The 24,451-nt window shown below is 35.1% G+C and overlaps 1 protein-coding gene and 1 long non-coding RNA gene across 2 annotated transcripts; both read left to right on the top strand.

Annotated features, from left to right (window-relative positions):
• The first annotated feature begins 5,734 nt into the window (after positions 1 to 5,734).
• Positions 5,735 to 13,735, top strand: LOC117343150. Its single transcript, XR_004535989.1, has 3 exons — positions 5,735 to 5,863; positions 6,678 to 6,875; positions 13,374 to 13,735. It is a non-coding gene; the product is annotated as an uncharacterized LOC117343150 (long non-coding RNA).
• A 4,302-nt stretch (positions 13,736 to 18,037) lies between these two features.
• LOC117343183 (partner of bursicon-like) lies at positions 18,038 to 23,781 on the top strand. Its single transcript, XM_033905523.1, has 3 exons — positions 18,038 to 18,208; positions 18,529 to 18,784; positions 23,477 to 23,781. Exons 2-3 carry the CDS (start codon positions 18,536 to 18,538, stop codon positions 23,624 to 23,626), a joined length of 399 nt encoding a protein of 132 aa, XP_033761414.1. The 5' UTR covers positions 18,038 to 18,208; positions 18,529 to 18,535; the 3' UTR covers positions 23,627 to 23,781.
• The last annotated feature ends 670 nt before the right edge of the window (positions 23,782 to 24,451 follow it).

The following is a 24,451-nucleotide window of genomic DNA, read 5'->3' on the forward strand; positions in this document are numbered from 1 at the left end:
CAGCGAGATTCTTATTACGCTTCAAACACATTACAATCGTCCTACGTTAAACTGTAAACGTGTATATTACAGTACGTACCTCAATTTACCTCCACGTGCGACATACCTACATTACGTTTTCTTGTACGTCCTACGGAAATGATTGAAATCCAATATTTTAACAGACAACCATGGATGTGACAGGAAATGACACTTCAACCCCTCCGCTTTTGGACATGGAGACGATTGTTATTGGACCACTCAAGCTTTGGCATCTGTCTGCAATAGGACTCCTCGTTATAATAGTCATAGGTAAATAAGGATTCTTTATCGTTACTAGTGGCATCAACAATGATGTAAACACCACAGCTACAACCATATCGACATTGTATACTATGTTTATTGTTTTAGGTAAATATAAACCCATTGCTGTTTATTGTTTTAGGTAAATATAAACCCATTGCTGTTTATTGTTTTAGGTAAATATAAACCCATTGTTTTATTGTTTTAGGTAAGTATAAACCCATTGTTTTATTGTTTTAGGTAAATATCAACCCATTGTTTTATTGTTTTAGGTAAATATAAACCCATTGTTGTTTATTGTTTTGGGTAAATATAAACCCATTGTTGTTTATTGTTTTAGGTAAATATCAACCCATTGTTGTTTATTGTTTTGGGTAAATATAAACCCATTGTTGTTTATTGTTTTGGGTAAATATCAACCCATTGTTGTTTATTGTTTTGGGTAAATATAAACCCATTGTTTTATTGTTTTAGGTAAGTATAAACCCATTGTTTTATTGTTTTAGGTAAGTATAAACCCATTGTTGTTTGTTTTAGGTAAATATAAACCCATTGCAGTTTGCTGTTTATTGTTTTAGGTAAATATAAACCCATTGTTTTATTGTTTTAGGTAAGTATAAACCCATTGTTTTATTGTTTTAGGTAAATATCAACCCATTGTTTTATTGTTTTAGGTAAATATAAACCCATTGTTGTTTATTGTTTTGGGTAAATATAAACCCATTGTTGTTTATTGTTTTAGGTAAGTATCAACCCATTGTTGTTTATTGTTTTAGGTAAATATAAACCCATTGTTGTTTATTGTTTTGGGTAAATATCAACCCATTGTTGTTTATTGTTTTAGGTAAATATAAACCCATTGTTGTTTATTGTTTTAGGTAAATATAAACCCATTGTTTTATTGTGTTAGGTAAATATCAACCCATTGTTTTATTGTTTTAGGTAAATATAAACCCATTGTTGTTTATTGTTTTAGGTAAATATAAATCCATTGTTGTTTATTGTTTTAGGTAAATATAAACCCAATGTTGTTTATTGTTTTAGGTAAATATCAACCCATTGTTTTATTGTTTTAGGTAAATATAAACCCATTGTTGTTTATTGTTTTAGGTAAATATAAATCCATTGTTGTTTATTGTTTTAGGTAAATATAAACCCAATGTTGTTTATTGTTTTAGGTAAATATAAACCCATTGTTATATTGTTTTAGGTAAATATAAACCCATTGTTGTTTATTGTTTTGGGTAAATATAAACCCATTGTTGCTTATTGTTTTAGGTAAGTATCAACCCATTGTTGTTTATTGTTTTAGGTAAATATAAACCCATTGTTGTTTATTGTTTTGGGTAAATATTAACCCATTGTTGTTTATTGTTTTAGGTAAATATAAACCCATTGTTGTTTATTGTTTTAGGTAAATATAAACCCATTGTTTTATTGTGTTAGGTAAATATCAACCCATTGTTTTATTGTTTTAGGTAAATATAAACCCATTGTTGTTTATTGTTTTAGGTAAATATAAATCCATTGTTGTTTATTGTTTTAGGTAAATATAAACCCAATGTTGTTTATTGTTTTAGGTAAATATCAACCCATTGTTTTATTGTTTTAGGTAAATATAAACCCATTGTTGTTTATTGTTTTAGGTAAATATAAATCCATTGTTGTTTATTGTTTTAGGTAAATATAAACCCAATGTTGTTTATTGTTTTAGGTAAATATAAACCCATTGTTATATTGTTTTAGGTAAATATAAACCCATTGTTGTTTATTGTTTTAGGTAAATATAAACCAATTGTGAATCTGCCATCACGTTATACCTGTATCACTATCCATACGACAAATCTAGCTTGTATCGCCTCATTATGTTTCATTTGTAATACGGACACGTGATTTTAGTGCCTACCTTTATCGAGTCTCGTAATTTCGTTCCACTAGTCATACACATCTCACTTTCCAAATCAAGGGACTGACTGTATACGTTAGGTCGCTGAATTTTCAAAGCTTAACAGAGAAAAACACATCATACCCATGTATTATATTTACATTCTGTGTCATGTTTGCCAAGAAAGATTTCTATTTGTTAAACCCAATCATATAAAAATAACGCAGCTTCACAAATGATGAATCTACAACATTATTATAAGAAAATTAGTTGTCACAAAAGTATGACTAGCGCAATTCAGGCGTTAAAATCTCAAACCAGACCTTCATAAGAATGGCAATGTATTCGTACACCAATATCTATCTGATAACAGAAACAATATAGAGATAGCACAAATAAGAGCCGCTAGATTCCTCACAAATAGAAACAGTATCAGTGACATACTAGAATGTTTATATTGGAGAAACTTTCAGACCGTAAAACCTACGCACGCCTGGTTTGTTATTTTTATCATATTGTTACCATCCCAAAAACAGACAAACTTATTACATCTAACCGTCAGTCCTGAAGCAAACATCACTTTTCCTATAAAAATCCTTCCTGTAGAACTCAACTTCGTCAAGAATCTCTCTGGAATAGTCATCCCGTCAACACTGTGGAGAGTGACTCTAAGTCATTCAAAGCAGTTCCATATACATGTATATCATATATAAAATATTAATCATCACACACGCACACACACGCACACACACACTCACACACCTAAACATCATCACATTATCCCAAGGGCCATAATCGTCAGTGCCTTGGATATAGACCTACGAGTACATACACATTATCAAAGATGTGCTCACAAACAATCCACCAAAGAACAGTCCTGTGGCAGAGAACGAGCAACTCATTTTTTGGGCTCTTCACTAAAGGCAGTTACGAGTTGTTTTCATGAGTAACATTAGAACAGTGTTTTGTATCTTTTACATGTACTTGTATAAGTTAACACTATATTGTACGGAAGTTAACACAGTAGCGTAATGAAGTTAACGCCGTAGTGTACTTAGGTTTACACTTTAGTGTACTGAAGTTTAAACTTTAGTGTAATGAAGTTAACACTGTAGTGTACGGAAATTAACACTGTAGTGTACTTATGTTAACACAGTAGTGTACTGAAGTTAACACTTTAGTGTACTAAAGTTAACACAGTAGTGTACTGAAGGTAACGCCGTAGTGTACTGAAGTTTACACTTTAGTGTACTGAAGTTAACACTTTAGTGTACTGAAGTTAACACCGTAGTGTACTGAAGTTAACACTGTACTGAAGTTAACACAGTAGTGTACTGAAGTTTACACTTTAGTGTACTGAAGTTAACACTTTAGTGTACTGAAGTTAACACCGTAGTGTGCTGAAGTTAACACTGTACTGAAGTTAACACAGTAGTGTACTGAAGTTAACACTGTAGTGTACTGAAGTTAACACCGTAGTGTACTGAAGTTAACACAGTAGTGTACTGAAGTTAACACAGTAGTGTACTGAAGTTAAGACTGTACTGAAGTTAACACCGTAATGTACTGAAGGTAACACAGTAGTGTACTGAAGGTAACACAGTAGTGTACTGAAGTTAACACTGTACTGAAGTTAACACCGTAGTGTACTGAAGTTAACACTTTAGTGTACTGAAGTTAACACTGTACTGAAGTTAACACCGTAGTGTACTGAAGTTAACACAGTAGTGTACTGAAGTTAACACAGTAGTGTACTGAAGTTAACACTGTAGTGTACTTAGGTTAACACTTTAGTGTACTGAAGTTAACACCGTAGTGTACTGAAGTTAACACCGTAGTGTACTGAAGGTAACACTGTAGTGTACTGGAGTTAACACTGTAATGTACTGAAGTTAACACAGTAGTGTACTGAAGTTAAGACTGTACTGAAGTTAACACCGTAATGTACTGAAGTTAACACTTTAGTGTACTGAAGTTAACACCGTAGTGTACTGAAGTTAACACAGTAGTGTACTGAAGTTAACACTGTACTGAAGTTAACACCGTAGTGTGCTGAAGTTAACACTGTACTGAAGTTAACACAGTAGTGTACTGAAGTTAACACTGTAGTGTACTGAAGTTAACACCGTAGTGTACTGAAGTTAACACAGTAGTGTACTGAAGTTAACACAGTAGTGTACTGAAGTTAAGACTGTACTGAAGTTAACACCGTAATGTACTGAAGGTAACACAGTAGTGTACTGAAGTTAACACCGTAGTGTACTGAAGTTAACACTGTACTGAAGTTAACACAGTAGTGTACTGAAGTTAACACCGTAGTGTACTGAAGTTAACACTTTAGTGTACTGAAGTTAACACTGTACTGAAGTTAACACCGTAGTGTACTGAAGTAAACACTTTAGTGTACTGAAGTTAACACTGTACTGAAGTTAACACCGTAGTGTACTGAAGTTAACACCGTAGTGTACTGAAGTTAACACCGTAGTGTACTGAAGTTTACACTGTAGTGTACTGAAGTTAACACCGTAGTGTACTGAAGTTAACACTGTAGTGTACTGAAGTTAACACCGTAGTGTACTGAAGTTAACACAGTAGTGTACTGAAGTTAACACAGTAGTGTACTGAAGTTAACACTGTAGTGTACTTAGGTTAACACTTTAGTGTACTGAAGTTAACACTGTACTGAAGTTAACACCGTAGTGTACTGAAGGTAACACTGTAGTGTACTGGAGTTAACACTGTAATGTACTGAAGTTAACACCGTAGTGTACTGAAGTTAAGACTGTACTGAAGTTAACACCGTAATGTACTGAAGTTAACACTTTAGTGTACTGAAGTTAACACTGTACTGAAGTTAACACCGTAGTGTACTGAAGTTAACACTTTAGTGTACTGAAGTTAACACAGTAGTGTACTGAAGTTAACACTGTACTGAAGTTAACACCGTAGTGTACTGAAGTTAACACTTTAGTGTACTGAAGTTAACACTGTACTGAAGTTAACACAGTAGTGTACTGAAGTTTACACTTTAGTGTACTGAAGTTAACACTTTAGTGTACTGAAGTTAACACCGTAATGTACTGAAGTTAACACTGTACTGAAGTTAACACAGTAGTGTACTGAAGTTAACACTGTAGTGTACTGAAGTTAACACCGTAGTGTACTGAAGTTAACACCGTAGTGTACTGAAGTTAACACAGTAGTGTACTGAAGTTAACACTTTAGTATACTGAAGTTAATACTGTTGTGTACTGAATAACTGTGCAATACAGTTTATATTCTGTATTCGGCTTATTCTACATTAAATATTCAATATCAATTTTATTCTACATCAAATACCCAATATATATTCTACATCAAATACTCAATATTTATTCTACAACAAATACTCAATATTTATTCTACAACAAATACTCAATATTTATTCTACATCAAATTATCTATATCTAAATCAAATACTAAATGTACATTCTTTATCTTAGTTTCGAAACCTATTTTGCACCAATTTCTTATGTATCTCAAGATGTCTTAATCATGTGTGTGTAGTCCATGAAAACATGTCTGCAGTGATCGTGGTGTGTTGTCATATAGACGTCCGAGTGCCAAGGACTCGACAGTCGATAGAGAACTCCTACAGACGTCGTAAACTTCACGACAAATACGGCGAGACATTCCTAGATCTCTCGACGCCATCCTGTGAGTATCAAATCGAATTTTTAAAGAAAAGTATCTGATATCACCAATAAATGGAGAAAATTTAAAATGAATCTTGTGAATGTAAGTTAAATGTGTAGTACAAAAGAAAACAGAATCTTCAATTGTATTATTGCTGTTCCTAATATTTTATACAGTTCATTCTACTAGATCGAGCCCATGTTTAAGATTCCCCTTTAGGCAAAGTTTAAAGAAAGAAAGAAAAAAAAGAAAGAAAAAAACCCACACAAACAAACTTGTATTGTGTTCCGAGACATTGTGAATGAATTCACAGCTATGTACATGTATGGTGATGGTACCCGTGTCTATACGTCATTTGTACCTTATACATAATGGGAAATGTTCACCTCATTATGCCACTCCGAGTAGGCGTATGTAAGGTGGGTACCTATTAAATCCGAGATAATTCATTATACTTCGAGTTACCTCACAAATTTGACATTACTACAAAGCTCATACTTATGGGAATCCGGGACAAATAGGAATTATTAAATATTTTCACGGAACAAAATTGAGCGTAAATTCGCAAGAATCCTTATTTAATACTAGTAACAATCAACCTGTTTAAATATAAAGCTACTACTCCTGTTTCAACATGTACAATGTATCATGCCTCACACATTTTCGTCATGATCAGAAAAGAAACTTAACCAACATTTGGTCATAGGTCAATTGAATATCGACACAATAGAATAGCACACCATGCCGATGTGTGATAACAATTTAAGGTCTACAATTTTACTTCGCACAATCACCGTGCAGGCCACGTTGACTGGGGCGCTATGTATTTTGACAGTGGAAAAGGTTCCAGTGAGGGATCTGATGCGTGAGTATACCAAATCGTCCTCTGAAGTGAGAAAGCATGGCCGAGGAAATCAAAGACAACCAATGAGTGATGGTTCTCATTACAGTCCTGTTGTATTATCGTCAATAGAGGACAGTGTCCCGCTATCACGTGACCCGACCAGATGGCTCGGGGCAATACACAAATTAGGTAAATATATATATAAAAAAAGCAGCTCGGACAGTCAGCATAGTGAATCACAATATTGTAGGGTTAAAATACATTTCATTACAAACCGTAGCTGGATAGTTCTACAAAGTCATAATAGAGATTGAATGGATTATGTTTTCATTTTCATTGCGGCTATGTATAGCAGTAGCTATTTAGATGTAAGCGCACCTCGAAAAATATCTATACAAATGGAGAGCAACTGCTATACATTCTCCTTATCATATTTATCATAAGCTGTCCCTAACGTTCATCATAACTATAAACTGTCCCTAACATACATCATATCTATAAACTGTCCCTAACATACATCATAACTATAAACTGTCCCTAACATACATCATATCTATAAACTGTCCCTAACATACATCATAACTATAAACTGTCCCTAACATACATCATAACTATAAACTGTCCCTAACATACATCATAACTATAAACTGTCCCTAACACACATCATAACTATAAACTGTCCCTAACATACATCATATCTATAAACTGTCCCTAACGTTCATCATAACTATAAACTGTCCCTAACATACATCATAACTATAAACTGTCCCTAACATACATCATAACTATAAACTGTCCCTAACATTCATCATATCTATAAACTGTCTCTAACATTCATCATAACTATAAACTGTCCCTAACATTCATCATATCTATAAACTGTCCCTAACATTCATCATATCTATAAACTGTCTCTAACATTCATCATAACTATAAACTGTCCCTAACATACATCATAACTATAAACTGTCCCTAACATACATCATATCTATAAACTGTCACTAACATACATCATAACTATAAACTGTCCCTAACATACATCATAACTATAAACTGTCACTAACATACATCATAACTATAAACTGTCCCTAACATACATCATAACTATAAACTGTCCCAAACATACATCATATCTATAAACTGTCACTAACATACATCATATCTATAAACTGTCACTAACATACATCATAACTATAAACTGTCCCTAACATTCATCATAACTATAAACTGTCACTAACATACATCATAACTATAAACTGTCACTAACATACATCATAACTATAAACTGTCACTAACATACATCATAACTATAAACTGTCACTAACATACATCATAACTATAAACTGTCACTAACATTCATCATAACTATAAACTGTCACTAACATTCATCATAACTATAAACTGTCACTAACATACATCATAACTATAAACTGTCACTAACATACATCATAACTATAAACTGTCCCTAACATTCATCATAACTATAAACTGTCACTAACATACATCATAACTATAAACTGTCCCTAACATACATCATAACTATAAACTGTCCCAAACATACATCATATCTATAAACTGTCACTAACATACATCATATCTATAAACTGTCACTAACATACATCATAACTATAAACTGTCCCTAACATTCATCATAACTATAAACTGACCCTAACACACATCATAACTATAAACTGTCACTAACATACATCATAACTATAAACTGTCCCTAACATTCATCATAACTATAAACTGTCCCTAACGTTCATCATATCTATCAACTGTCCTTAACATACATCATAACTATAAACTGTCCCTAACATACATCATAACTATAAACTGTCCCTAACATACATCATAACTATAAACTGTCCCTAACATACATCATAACTATAAACTGTCCCTAACATACATCATAACTATAAACTGTCCCTAACATTCATCATATCTATAAACTTTCCCTAACATTCATCATAACTATAAACTGTCCCAAACATACATCATATCTATAAACTGTCACTAACATACATCATAACTATAAACTGTCCCTAACATACATCATAACTATAAACTGTCCCTAACATACATCACAACTATAAACTGTCCCTAACATACATCATATCTATAAACTGTCCCTAACATACATCATTACTATAAACTGTCCCTAACATTGATCATAACTATAAACTGTCCCTAACATTCATCATAACTATAAACTGTCCCTAACGTTCATCATATCTATCAACTGTCCTTAACATACATCATAACTATAAACTGTCCCTAACATACATCATAACTATAAACTGTCCCTAACATTCATCATAACTATAAACTGTCCCTAACACACATCATAACTATAAACTGTCCCTAACATACATCATAACTATAAACTGTCCCTAACGTTCATCATAACTATAAACTGTCCCTAACATTCATCATAACTATAAACTGTCCCTAACGTTCATCATAACTATAAACTGTCCCTAACGTTCATCATAACTATAAACTGTCCCTAACGTTCATCATAACTATAAACTGTCCCTAACATACATCATAACTATAAAATGTCCCTAACATACATCATAACTATAAACTGTCCCTAACGTTCATCATAACTATAAACTGTCCCTAACATACATCATAACTATAAACTGTCCCTAACATACAACATAACTATAAACTGTCCCTAACATACATCATAACTATAAACTGTCCCTAACACACATCATAACTATAAACTGTCCCTAACATACATCATATCTATAAACTGTCCCTAACAAACATCATATCTATAAACTGTCCCTAACATACATCATAACTATAAACTGTCCCCAACATTCATCATAACTATAAACTGTCCCTAACGTTCATCATAACTATAAACTGTCCCTAACATACATCATATCTATAAACTGTCCCTAACATACATCATAACTATAAACTGTCCCTAACATTCATCATAACTATAAACTGTCTCTAACATTCATCATAACTATAAACTGTCCCTAACATTCATCATAACTATTAACTGTCCTAACATTCATCATAACTATAAACTGTCCCTAACATACATCATAACTATAAACTGTCCCTAACATTCATCATAACTATAAACTGTCACTAACGTACATCATAACTATAAACTGTCCCTAACATACATCATAACTATAAACTGTCCCTAACGTTCATCATAACTATAATCTGTCCCTAACATACATCATAACTATAAACTGTCCCTAACATACATCATAACTATAAACTGTCCCTAACGTACATCATAACTATAAACTGTCCCTAACATACATCATATCTATAAACTGTCCCTAACATACATCATAACTATAAACTGTCCCTAACATTCATCATAACTATAAACTGTCACTAACATACATCATAACTATAAACTGTCCCTAACGTACATCATAACTATAAACTATCCCTAACATACATCATAACTATAAACTGTCCCTAACATACATCATAACTATAAACTGTCCCTAACATACATCATAACTATAAAATGTCACTAACATACATCATAACTATAAACTGTCCCTAACATTTATCATAACTATAAACTGTCCCTAACATACATCATAACTATAAACTGTCCCTAACATACATCATAACTATAAACTGTCCCTAACATACATCATAACTATAAACTGTCCCTAACATCCATCATAACTATAAACTGTCACTAACATACATCATAACTATAAACTGTCCCTAACATACATCATAACTATAAACTGTCCCTAACATACATCATAACTATAAACTGTCCCTAACGTACATCATAACTATAAACTGTCCCTAACATACATCATAACTATAAACTGTCCCTAACATCCATCATAACTATAAACTGTCACTAACATACATCATAACTATAAACTGTCCCTAACATACATCATAACTATAAACTGTCCCTAACATACATCATAACTATAAACTGTCCCTAACATACATCATAACTATAAACTGTCCCTAACATACATCATAACTATAAACTGTCCCTAACATACATCATAACTATAAACTGTCCCTAACATACATCATAATCATAAACTGTGCTTAACATGCATCATAACTTTTATTACTCTCTTCATTGCCTCCAAAAATGTAGAGTACAAAGGAATATAGAACATATATACAAAGCATTTAGTGCAATAACATAATAAACATTACATATGTACACTTTATATGTATGCATTTGCATATAAAGTGTAAAATAAATAGATATTAGACTTAATTATAATATATTGATACGTGATACATAATACTAATACATAGCTATATAGACAATACATTCAATAAAGGTGTCAATATATAATATACATGTAATATACAGACCGCAGCTGCGGAGAATGCATTTGTGGGTCTGGGTCACACAAGGAAGGCGGAGATTCCCACACGCGTAAACTCCTAAACATTGAATCTCTAGTATAGCTGATACTTGTTTATCATGTTATATCGGTATATTTTACTACATGCGCATAGCTTATACAAAATTATACATTATATAAGTATATAAGTATTGTTTTAAATTAAAACTATTGTATGCTTCAGGGAAAGTATAGTTTACACATTTTGTACATAGAAATGACTGATTTTGTTCTGAACTCATTCATCTCGTCTTCACTAATTTCGAAGGTAATATTTCCTCCAATCAATATATGTAACATTTCAAAATCTGGAAGCGAGTGTACATAGACACTAAACAGAAAATCATTGATGTTAATTATACAGCACCAGAGCTGGTCCCTCAACTCGGACGTATAATTACACTGTAGCACTAGATGTGTCATTGGGTCTTCATAAAACAAAATCCACATTTATGACATAATTGCATTGTAGTCAAGCTACGAATGGTAACAACCATTTTCATTATATATTGTACATATTGTCTGAATTGAGGAAATCGTAGAACTAACTTCCATAAAACATTAGGTTCTAGTTTATTTTGTATTTCTCGAAACCTTGTAAAATCATTATCAACTCTCATACGTTCATTTAGATTGTGTTCCTCATATTTCATCACAGCATTGTATACCATATTTCTCCAGTCACATTTCTCTCGAAAGATTCCTGTTTCAACAAAATTATCTAGATTTTGATGGAGTGAATACTTATTTAATTTTCTAACTATGAGGGATGAATCCATTTTGGTACGGTCTACCTAGTCTAAACAAAAGGAGTCTGGTAATACAAACTTTATAAACAAGAGTCATTGGAGTCATTCTACACAATCTACCTAAGAATATTAATTTTCTAATGTCTATATATACCTCGATAGAGGTCCAGCCAAGTAAAGATGTACACATGTCTGTTCTGGTTCTTTTTTCAAACCCTTGAATAGATTTAACAATACAATACTGAGTTCTTACTAGCATAAGAGTTTTGGTTTTTGTCAATTGCCAAAGCTCACACCCGTATAAGGCGGATGGATAAACTTTAATTTTAATAAGCTTCGCTACTGTTAGAGGATTGAGGGCACAAGGATGTGCACCAGAACGGACAAGGGACATTGTACCCGATCGTAACTTATTACAAGCTAATGCTGTTCTCTCGAAAGAGTTCCTTTGAGAGTTTAAAACAATACCAACATGTGTAATGCTGTCAGTCTGTGGCATTATACAATTATAGACATGAAGCTCATTATACAGATTACAAGTTCTACTATTTGGATTTATGAAAGTTACAATTTTGCTTTTTACAGCAGAGAATGAAAATCGCCATTCTTTGCGATAATTCTCACATATTGATATCATGTTCTGAAGACTTTTAAGACCCGTACTCACCAGACAAATGTCTGTCTGTGTAGGAACATTAACATTTAAATCAACTATTGCTGCACCTAAGCCAGATCTTTCTATTTCATTTAATAATTCATTAATGTATACTGTATACTAAATACATCCTGGCAGACAACGCCACTCCTTGTAATATTCCACATTCCATTTTAAGCATGGAGGAATGTAATCCATGAAATAAAACACAACTTTCAACATTTGTGTACAAACATTTTAGTAAAATCCACGTCTTGGCGTTTAGTCCTAATTCATATATTTTATACAATAATCCAGCGTGCCACACAGTGTCAAACACTTTGTTACTCTCTAAAAAGGCAACATGTATTTTTGAACCGTATTCAATATTATGACCAATACATTCTGGAAGACTAAATGATGTGCATAAACCACAGAGATTCTTTTGATAAGTAGTCTGTTGTATATTTCAAACAGATGGGAATTTAACACTAGTTGTATTCTTTATGATAAAACCATTTCAAACATTTTTAATAAAACAGGTAACAATGTAAGTCCCTTATAACTATTCGGTCTTCTCTCTTTTTACCTTGACCTTTATGTGAAGTTATAATTACACCTTTCGTCCAGTCTTTTGGAATATATCAATTTTTATAACATTATTAAATAAGGTGACAATATGTTCAAGAAGTGTTGATGCACCATGTTTAATGTGTTCATATACTATACCTCCCATCCTCCTGTTTTCTTAGATTACCATAAACCGTCCTTAACATGCATCATAACTATAAATTCCTTAGGATACATCATTACCGCAAACTGACCTTAACATATATCATTACCATCAAATGTCTTGAGCATGCAGTATTTAGCCTATTTAGCATTTTATGTTCAAATTGATCTGTTTTTTACTTGACAGGAAACCAAAATATACCTGGGACGACTCAGTTGTTACAGGCACTATCCTCAATAGAAACAAAAGAGTCATGATGACAGTATTTACAGAAAGACAATTGAATTGACAGCGATCCTCGTTCTCCGAGTTCCAGAAGAAATCGTATTGAATTGCAGTTTTAATTATTTTTATATTTTCATTGAGTAGGTACATTAGGAATTCGCTCGAATATGCAGAAGGTCATGATGGACTATTTTTTATTTTCACATGAGAAATAGCAACATGGATACATACTTTGTATTTGTCGCTGTGTCGACATCATTATATCTGTATTTAGCTTCATTCAAAGATGGTCATTCAAAATACCAATGACATGCAGGAATAACCATATAGTGTTTGTTCTCATTTTTAAAGATTGCAATTATAATGTTTTATTAATCTGCAGAATATAGTTCCTAATAGAAATCTTAACACGAGACAATGAACTTAAAGTGTTTCTTTAACATTTCCTGAACATGACATGACATGTAAAGAACGACTCGGTTGTCGTTTCATCTTAACCAACGGTCCTGACGTTCACGCACAGAGACCGTTGGACGATTACTACACTTCCAGGCGTTCGTTAAATGATTAAAATACTGATCATCATTGTGCAATTCGCTATAAAGAACTTGTGGAGACCGCTAATAGGTCATGTTTAGATTAACTTTCAACCAACCAATTTTAACTCAACTGGAAAACAATAGTCAGAATCTGCTTCTTCACGACAACTTCATGGCCGGTCCTTACTGACGAGATAAAACCCGAGTGCCCGGAATGTCAACCAAAATAAAAAAAAGTCTGCGCCCACCGCCAACCATTTTGTATTTAGTGGACAAAGTATGCATAGTTTGTGAATCAAATGAGAACTTAATGAAGTAGCAAAACAACAGATAGATCAGAGGCCAATTTACATTTGTCAACGATGCTTCGATTGCCTGTTCAATTTGCACAAACTGCCAGACACGCTTATACGAAAAACTTTTTTTATTGGGTAAATTATACCGTTCTATTGTAAACATTCGGGTCAACTGAAAGACAGATTTGTATTCATTTGTGAAAACTGCAGATTGAAAAAGTTGAGGGTACGAATCTTTTCAGCCGAATGATAGCAAGTCCACGTAGGGACGTACAACACACTTGTCTCTCGATAATGAAACAACAGCGTAGTTACTTACATTCATCGAACATAGGTACATACGTACAGTAGCTCACAACTATAGGTACATACGTACAGTAGCTCACAACTATAGGTACATACGTACAGTAGCTCACAACTAATCAGGTTATCTGACTACCCAGCCACAATATTTTTTGTTACATTACACAGTTACTCCCAAGGAAGTCACCTCACGGCCAAGTCACCACCAAACTAACTATCTGACTACCAAGTCACCACCAAACTAGTAATCTGACTACCAAGTCACCACCAAACTAGTAATCTGACTACCAAGTCACCACCAAACTAGTAATCTGACTACCAAGTCACCACCAAACGTGTTATCTGACTACCAAGTCACCACCAAACTAGACATCTTACTACCAAGTCACCACCAAACTAGTAATCTGACTACCAAGTCACCACCAAACTAGACATCTTACTACCAAGTCACCACCAAACTAGTAATCTGACTACCAAGTCACCACCAAACTAGTAATCTGACTACCAAGTCACCACCAAATTAGTTATCTGACCACCAAGTCACCACCAAACTAGTTATCTGACTACCAAGTCACCACCAAACGTGTTATCTGACTACCAAGTCACCACCAAACTAGTAATCTGACCACCAAGTCACCACCAAACTAGTTATCTGACCACCAAGTCACCACCAAACTAGTTATCTGACTACCAAGTCACCACCAAACGTGTTATCTGACCACCAAATCACCACCAAACTAGTAATCTGACTACCAAGTCACCAACAAACGTGTTATCTGACCACCAAGTCACCACCAAACTAGTTATCTGACTACCAAGTCACCACCAAACTAGTAATCTGACTACCAAATCACCACCAAACTAGTAATCTGACTACCAAGTCACCAACAAACGTGTTATCTGACCACCAAGTCACCACCAAACTAGTTATCTGACCACCAAGTCACCACCAAACTAGTAATCTGACTACCAAGTCACCAACAAACGTGTTATCTGACCACCAAGTCACCACCAAACTAGCTATCTGACTACCAAATCACCACCAAACTAGTTATCTTACTACCACGTCACCACCAAACTAGTTATCTTACCACCAAGTCACCACCAAACTAGTTATCTGACTACCAAGTCACCACCAAACTAGTAATCTGACGACCAAGTCACCACCAAATTAGTTATCTGACTACCAAGTCACCACCAAACTAGTTATCTGACTACCAAGTCACCACCAAACTAGTAATCTGACTACCAAGTCACCACCAAACTAGATATCTGACTACCAAGTCACCACCAAACTAGTATTCTGACTACCAAGTCACCACCAAACTAGTAATCTGACTACCAAGTCACCACCAAACTAGATATCTGACTACCAAGTCACCACCAAACTAGTAATCTGACTACCAAGTCACCACCAAACGTGTTATCTGACTACCAAGTCACCACAACACTAGTAATCTGACTACCAAGTCACCACCAAACTAGTTATCTGACTACCAAGTCACCACCAAACTAGTTATCTGACTACCAAGTCACCACCAAACTAGTTATCTGACTACCAAGTCACCACCAAACTAGTTATCTGACCACCAAGTCACAACCAAACTAGTTATCTGACCACCAAGTCACCACCAAACTAGTAATCTGACCACCAAGTCACCACCAAACTAACTATCTGACTACCAAGTCACAAACAAACTAGTTATCTGACTACCAAGTCACCAACAAACTAGTTATCTGACTACATTCCGGTTAACGACTACCCAGTCACCACTATCCCGGTTATATGACTACATAATCACCACCTTTTCACTCATATGACTGATAAATCACCATTATTTCGGTTATCCCACTACCCAATCACTTCTCTTCCAGTAACATGACTACCCAATCACCACTATTCCGGATATATCACTACCAAGTCACCACTATTTCGGTTATACGATTACCCAGTCACCACTATCCGGATATATGACTATCCAATCACCACTACTCCGGTTATATGACTACCCAATCACCACTACTCCTGTTATATGACTACCCAATCACCACTACTCCTGTTATATATCTACCCAATCACCACTACTCCAGTTATATGACTACCCAATCATCACTACTCCGGTTATATGACTACCCAATCATCACTACTCCAGTTATATGACTACCCAATCACCACTACTCCGGTTATATGACTACCCAATCACCACTACTCCTGTTATATGACTCCCAATCACCACTACTCAGTTTATATGACTTCCCAATCACCACTACTCCTGTTATATGACTACCCAATCACCACTACTCCTGTTATATGACTACCCAATCACCACTACTCCGGTAATATGACTACCCAATCACCACTACTCCGGTAATATGACTACCCAATCACCACTACTCCGGTAATATGACTACCCAATCACCACTACTCCGGTAATATGACTACCCAATCACCACTACTCCTGTTATGTGACTACCCAATCATCACTACTCCTGTTATATGACTACCCAATCACCACTACTCCTGTTATATGACTACCCAATCACCACTACTCCTGTTATGTGACTACCCAATCACCACTACTCCGGTTATATGACTACCCAATCACCACTACTCCTGTTATATGACTACCCAATCACCACTACTCCGGTTATATGACTACCCAATCACCACTACTCCTGTTATGTGACTACCCAATCATCACTACTCCTGTTATATGACTACCCAATCACCACTACTCCGGTTATATGACTACCCAATCACCACTACTCCTGTTATGTGACTACCCAATCATCACTACTCCTGTTATATGACTACCCAATCACTACCCCTTCGATAATATGACTACCCAATCACAATTGGGGCCGCGGTGGCCGAGTGGTTAAGGTGTCCCAACACTTTATCACTAGCTCTCCACCTCTGGGTTGCGAGTTCGAAACCTACGTGGGGCAGTTGCCAGGTACTGACCGTAGGCCGGTGGTTTTTCTCCGGGTACTCCGGCTTTCCTCCACCTCCAAAACCTGGCACGTCCTTAAATGACCCTGGCTGTAAATAGGACGTTAAACAAAAACAAATCAAACCAAAACCCAATCACTACCCCTTCGGTAATATGACTACCGAGTCGCTAAATTAATTGTGACTGGGTAGTCAGGTGACTAGATTATCTAGACCGGATATCATGTGGCTGGATAATTGGCTAAAGTTTTATCGTTGTCAGGATTAACGGCGGTTTTTTATACACAGAATGGGTTGTGACGAGGTGATGTTCATGTTTCAGATAACTCGTAGTTTAAGTAGATCAATATCACATCAAAATCTCAATTCTCAATTTACATTAGAGCATGCAAAGCATTGCAAGCCTTCAACACAAGGACTGAAATAGGAAACACATCCGGCTCTTCATTAGCGGCAATCAGTTTCGTATATCACATAGGGGCGGTGAAATAGTTCAGGCTTCCAATAGGCTTCCTAGAAAGATATTCTCGGAATACTAACCAATGCCTGATAGTCGATATATATAGAAAGAAAGGAATATGAAGAATAATCATCTGGAATTTTCGTTTCGCAGCAGATATGCAATTCTTTCTCGTAAACACCACAGATTAGACAGGTCACGGACGAAAGCGGGAGGATTGCTACGTCGTTATTTTCTGACAAATTGTAAGTTTTTGTTGTGTACTTGATGACAATTTGAATGTGTTCTGATCTTATTTAGGCCGTAGTTACCAGGAATGTGTTCTGATCTTATTTAGGCCGTAGTTACCAGGAATGTGTTCTGATCTTATTTAGGCCGTAGTTACCAGGAATGTGTTCACATAACCGTGGTGTGGTTAAGGAGTCATTACAAAATAAACCCACGTTATAAGATATCAAAAGCTATTATTTTAATCCTTAATTGATTATGCTTAGTTACCATATCGACATTCTTCTGTGGTAAGCTTTATTCTACATTGTAATACTTCAAATTTATTTGGTTTCAGGAACGCCATGGCCCAGATGGTATATAATTCCCTAGCAACAATAATGATATTTCTATTGTTACGAGGAGGACACTCTCTCGTGGATAACTGCGAGACAAAGGAAATCGAGATAAACATCGTCCGCTCGCTGACCGTACAGTTCGCTGGAAGTCCCCGCAATGCCGTCTGTGTGGCTAACGTCCTAGTCAATGAGTGTGATGGCATGTGCGTTTCACGAGTAACTCCAAGTGTTTCTCAGTTTCCAGGATTTGACAAAGTAAGTACAGTTTTGGGTTTAGGGCTAACCCTAACCCTAACCCTACAATTTATATTGGCCCTTTATTTATCATATTTTCTTTGTTTCGTCACTGATTGATTTCTTTTATTACTGTACCGAAATAAAAATAAAATCTTGATTACAGTAGAATACCAGAATCACACCATCAGTGACTAAGGCGTTGATCGGAGATGTATATTATATCTAAGTAAGAAGTATCTACTTAATGAATCGTACACCCAGATTCGCCATATATACAAACTTGCAATGTTTCATTTCATTAGAAATTTTGTAGAGATCTAGATAGACCGGTGTTCAAATATTTTTGATTGCAACACAACACATTTGCGCCTGTACAATGTTATATATAGCGACCCCTGAACCCTGGCGTGGATGTATCACTCCTCGTGCTACTAGCTAGACTGTTCATGTATGACAATAGCCTGCTCCATACATCAGACAGCAGGTGTTTTGTAGTTATATCAATTGACAAACATGCACCAAAGTAAGGCAGTCTCACTTATACTGACGAAGGGTATTTCCACCAATTTCGTCCGAACTGACAACAGATATTTTGATGCTGACAATACATGCATATTCCTAAGATATGTATCAGGTAGACATTTGGCATCTTATCCCGAAGACTAGTATCACATAATCGCCATTAAGGTCTTACATTTCCAACAATCTCTTTCCATGGTCTGCCCACATGAAAAGAGACAATCTTCGGAAAATCTTCCACTTTGTCAGAAAAAAAGGTTATTTGCAAAAAGCAACGATAGCAATAATGTTGTTTTATGCTAATAGATCTTTTGGTATTATTCCTTGCTGAATAAGATACAATTTGATGTCAACATAAACAGATTCTCAAATGAAAGTTTTAAGATTAAAATAGTTCTTTGTGAACTCCATAGGTTAAGATGGAAGTATTAAGCAAAACTGTACCCTTTTCTGTAACCCTGGATATGTTTATCATTGTTAATGTTATTACTGTATAGCTGGTTAACTTCAGGGGGATTTAATTTCACCATGTTCGCGATCATCAAGTATAGCACGGAAATAAACGAACTGCATGTAGGTCAGACATTGAAATATTAGCCCGTGAAATCAACAATTCTCAAGATGAGAACACAGAGACAATTGATTTTTCAATATGGGTATAACAAATTATCTGTAAGTAGAGGAAATCTTGTGATATTTTATATCTATTATACATTTTGGGTTATGCCAGTATTTACCATAGAAAACAAAGAGGTGATCGAACACTTTATGTTATGTTTTACCGTTGTACTCAAAGAGGCGATCACACACTCCATAGACCACATTAGTTGTGATTTACCTTGTAACACAGAGAGGTTATCACCAACTCCATAGATCTCATTAGTTGTGGTTTACCTTGTAACACAGAGAGGTGATCACACACTCCATAGATCTCATGAGTTGTGGTTTACCTTGTAACACAGAGAGATTATCACCAACTCCATAGACCACATTAGTTGTGGTTTACCTTGTAACACAGAGAGGTGATCACCAACTCCATAGATCTCATTAGTTGTGGTTTACCTTGTAACACAGAGAGATTATCACCAACTCCATAGACCACATTAGTTGTGGTTTACCTTGTAACACAGAGAGATTATCACCAACTCCATAAATCACATTAGTTGTGGTTTACCTTGTAACACAGAGAGATTATCACCAACTCCATAGACCACATTAGTTGTGGTTTACCTTGTAACACAGAGAGATTATCACCAACTCCATAGATCTCATTAGTTGTGGTTTACCTTGTAACACAGAGAGATTATCACCAACTCACTAGATATCATTAGTTGTGGTTTACCTTGTAACACAGAGAGGTTATCACCAACTCCATAGATCTCATTAGTTGTGGTTTACCTTGTAACACAGAGAGATTATCACCAACTCCATAGATCTCATTAATTGTGGTTTACCTTGTAACACAGAGAGGTTATCACCAACTCCATAGATCTCATTAATTGTGGTTTACCTTGTAACACAGAGAGGTTATCACCAACTCCATAGATCTCATTAGTTGTGGTTTACCTTGTAACACAGAGAGGTTATCACACACTCCATAGATCTCATTAGTTGTGGTTTACCTTGTAACACAGAGAGATTATCACCAACTCACTAGATCTCATTAGTTGTGGTTTACCTTGTAACACAGAGAGGTTATCACCAACTCCATAGATCTCATTAGTTGTGGTTTACCTTGTAACACAGAGAGGTGATCACCAACTCACTAGATCTCATTAGTTGTGGTTTACCTTGTAACACAGAGAGATTATCACCAACTCACTAGATCTCATTAGTTGTGGTTTACCTTGTAACACAGAGAGGTGATCACCAACTCCATAGATCTCATTAGTTGTGGTTTACCTTGTAACACAGAGAGGTTATCACCAAGTCACTAAATCTCATTAGTTGTGGTTTACCTTGTAACTCAGAGAGGTTAATACACACTTACTGAGATTTGTTTTACCTCGGAACAAAGAGAAGTGATCGCACACTCCATTACCGCTTACCTTAATACACAGAGAGTTTATCATCCACTCCGTGGGTTCTGTTTTACCTTAATACACAAAGAGGTTATCATCCACTCCGTGGGTTCTGTTTTACCTTAATACACAGAGAGGTTATCATCCACTCCGTGGGTTCTGTTTTACCTTAATACACAGAGAGGTTATCATCCACTCCGTGAGTTCTGTTTTACCTTAATACACAGAGAGGTTATCATCCACTCCGTGGGTTCTGTTTTACCTTAATACAAAGAGAGGTTAACATCCATTCCGTGGGTTCTGTTTTACCTTAATACACAGAGAGGTTATCATCCACTCCGTGAGTTCTGTTTTACCTTAATACACAGAGAGGTTATCATCCACTCCGTGGGTTCTGTTTTACCTTAATACAAAGAGAGGTTATCATCCATTCCGTGGGTTCTGTTTTACCTTAATACACAGAGAGGTTATCATCCACTCCGTGGGTTCTGTTTTACCTTAATACACAAAGAGGTTATCATCCACTCCGTGGGTTCTGTTTTACCTTAATACACAGAGAGGTTATCATCCACTCCGTGGGTTCTGTTTTACCTTAATACACAGAGAGGTTATCATCCACTCCGTGGGTTCTGTTTTACCTTAATACACAGAGAGGTTATCATCCACTCCGTGGGTTCTGTTTTACCTTAATACACAGAGAGGTTATCATCCACTCCGTGAGTTCTGTTTTACCTTAATACACAGAGAGGTTATCATCCACTCCGTGGGTTCTGTTTTACCTTAATACACAAAGAGGTTATCATCCACTCCGTGGGTTCTGTTTTACCTTGAGACAAAGGAAGGTAGTCGCACAGTCCTGGAGTTGTGGTTAAATTTGTGCATATTGTAACAGTTGCATGGCTGGAAGAATTAGCGCAAAATAATAATAATATATACTTAAAGCAAAGAAACAGAAAAATAAAACAGACAAAAATAATAATAATATATACTTAAAACAAAGAAAAAGAAAAATATATAGAAAAAAATAAAAACAATCGGAATAACATAAAATAGTGTGGTATTAATATAACTGCTTTCTAAATACTGTCTATGTACTTATTTGTGAAAGCGATTTAAAGCTGATTTAATTCATGGGATGTGATTTTGTTAATAACTACTTGTAATCCAACGAGATTTTCTACCGATACATTAAATGTTTTGTTGGGGTTGACAGTGTTACATACTTTAATCGTATATGGACCTTTAAAGTAACGTCACCTGTCTATAAACATCAGTAATCCGTCTGTAATCCGCGTGTATAGACTTGTTCTAATTATCAGGTATTGTCAGGGTTTGACGCATGAATTTTACGTAACAACAGTGTATGTGTTTTCACGGTTACAGTGTAGTCGCAACAAAACTTTTATCCACCTGCTCCTATCGAGCCAAGTGTTCTTCTAGTAAACATCTCAAATGATGATGACGTAATCCATGTAGAAGTCGACACTTATACTGTTTTAGTTTTGTTTAAAAAAAAACAACAAAGAATGAGGACATCTATTGAAAAAAAGATAAATATAGGTTTAGTAATTGTTGGTTTTATTGGTACAGAGAAACATACTTCTTGTAACTGTTGATTGTATTGTCACACAGATACATATTTTTTGTAATTGTTGATTTTTTGTTTTTGCAGAGGTACATATTCCTAGTAATTATTGATTTTTATTGGTACAGAGATGCATATTTGTAGTAATTACTGATTTTTATTTGTTTAGAGGTACAATTTTTTTTTTGTAATTATTGAGTTTTATTGGTACAGTGTAACCTAATTATAGTGAATACTGATTTTAATTGGTACAGAGGTGCAGATGTTTAGTAATTATTGATTTTTGTTGGTACACAGGACCAGATTCCTAGTAATTGTTGATTCGTGTTAGTACAAAGGTACAGATTCCTAGTAATTATTGATTTATATTGGTACCTAGGACCAGATTCCTAGTAATTATTGATTTATATTGGTACCTAGGTACAGATTTGTTTTAGTAATCATTAATTTTTTATTGGTACATAGGTACAGATTTATAGTAATTATTGATTTTATTGGAATAGAGGTAAATATTTTTAATAATCATTGATTTTTATTGGTACAGTGTTACATATTTATAGTAATCATTGATTTTTATTCGTACAGATCTGTAAATGCTGCAGTGAAACCAGCCTGATTTCCAGAGAGATCACTCTCACAGAATGTCGTGATGGACACCAAATCCTGGACGGGGTGCATCCTACAACTTTCTTTTCTCAACCTGCTAACTGTGCTTGTCAACCTTGTCAAAACTAAATAGTCGCAGAAGGCATAAACATGGCTTTGAAGTAATAATAACGAAATTCAGAAATCGAAATAATTGAGAATGTACAATTTCTGGAAAATATATTTGACATCGAGACTGAAATATTTGTTTCAAAACAGTTATCAATACATTATGAAAGAAAAAATTGTGTTTGTTTTTGTTTTGTTTAATCCGTGGAACACGTTTCTCCTATAGGATGCTGATAACGTGACAATGTTAATACTCTCCAGAGGACACTGATACTAACTAACATATGTCACGTGACGTAGGTATAATTAACTCCTCACGACCAGTCGTGATGTAGGAATAGGCTCGTATATACGTAGCCTCGTTCTCGCTTTACAGACTTCATTGATAATCCAGTTATCCTGAAATTAAATACACTCACAATCATCCTTGCGAGGACATCATCATTCTATTTATAAACTCGGTAGAGCGAGGACATCATCATTCTATTTATAAAGTCGGTAGAGCGAGGACATCACAATTCTATTTATAAACTCGGTAGAGCGAGGACATCACAATTCTATTTAAAAACTCGGTAGAGCGAGGACATCACCATTCTATTTATAAAGTCGGAAGAGGGAGGACATCACAATTCTATTTATAAAGTCGGTAGAGGGATGGCATCATCATTCTATTTATAAAGTCGGTAGAGCGAGGACATCATCATTCTATTTATAAAGTCGGTAGAGGGATGACATCATCATTCTATTTATAAAGTCGGTAGAGCGAGGACATCATCATTCTATTTATAATGTCGGTAGAGCGAGGACATCACAATTCTATTTATAAAGTCGGTAGAGGGATGACAT

The sequence above is a fragment of the Pecten maximus genome, chromosome 15, assembly GCF_902652985.1.
Source record: "Pecten maximus chromosome 15, xPecMax1.1, whole genome shotgun sequence".
Classification (NCBI taxonomy): domain Eukaryota; kingdom Metazoa; phylum Mollusca; class Bivalvia; order Pectinida; family Pectinidae; genus Pecten; species Pecten maximus.

What these genes read in the sequence shown, in the direction of transcription:
- LOC117343183 (XM_033905523.1), top strand. Translation starts at nt 18,536, where the DNA reads ATGGCCCAGATGGTATATAATTCCCTAGCAACAATAATGATATTTCTA. An exon ending in AGTTTCCAGGATTTGACAAA is followed by an intron (nt 18,785 to 23,476) that starts GTAAGTACAGTT and finishes TTATTCGTACAG; the next exon opens with ATCTGTAAATGCTGCAGTGA.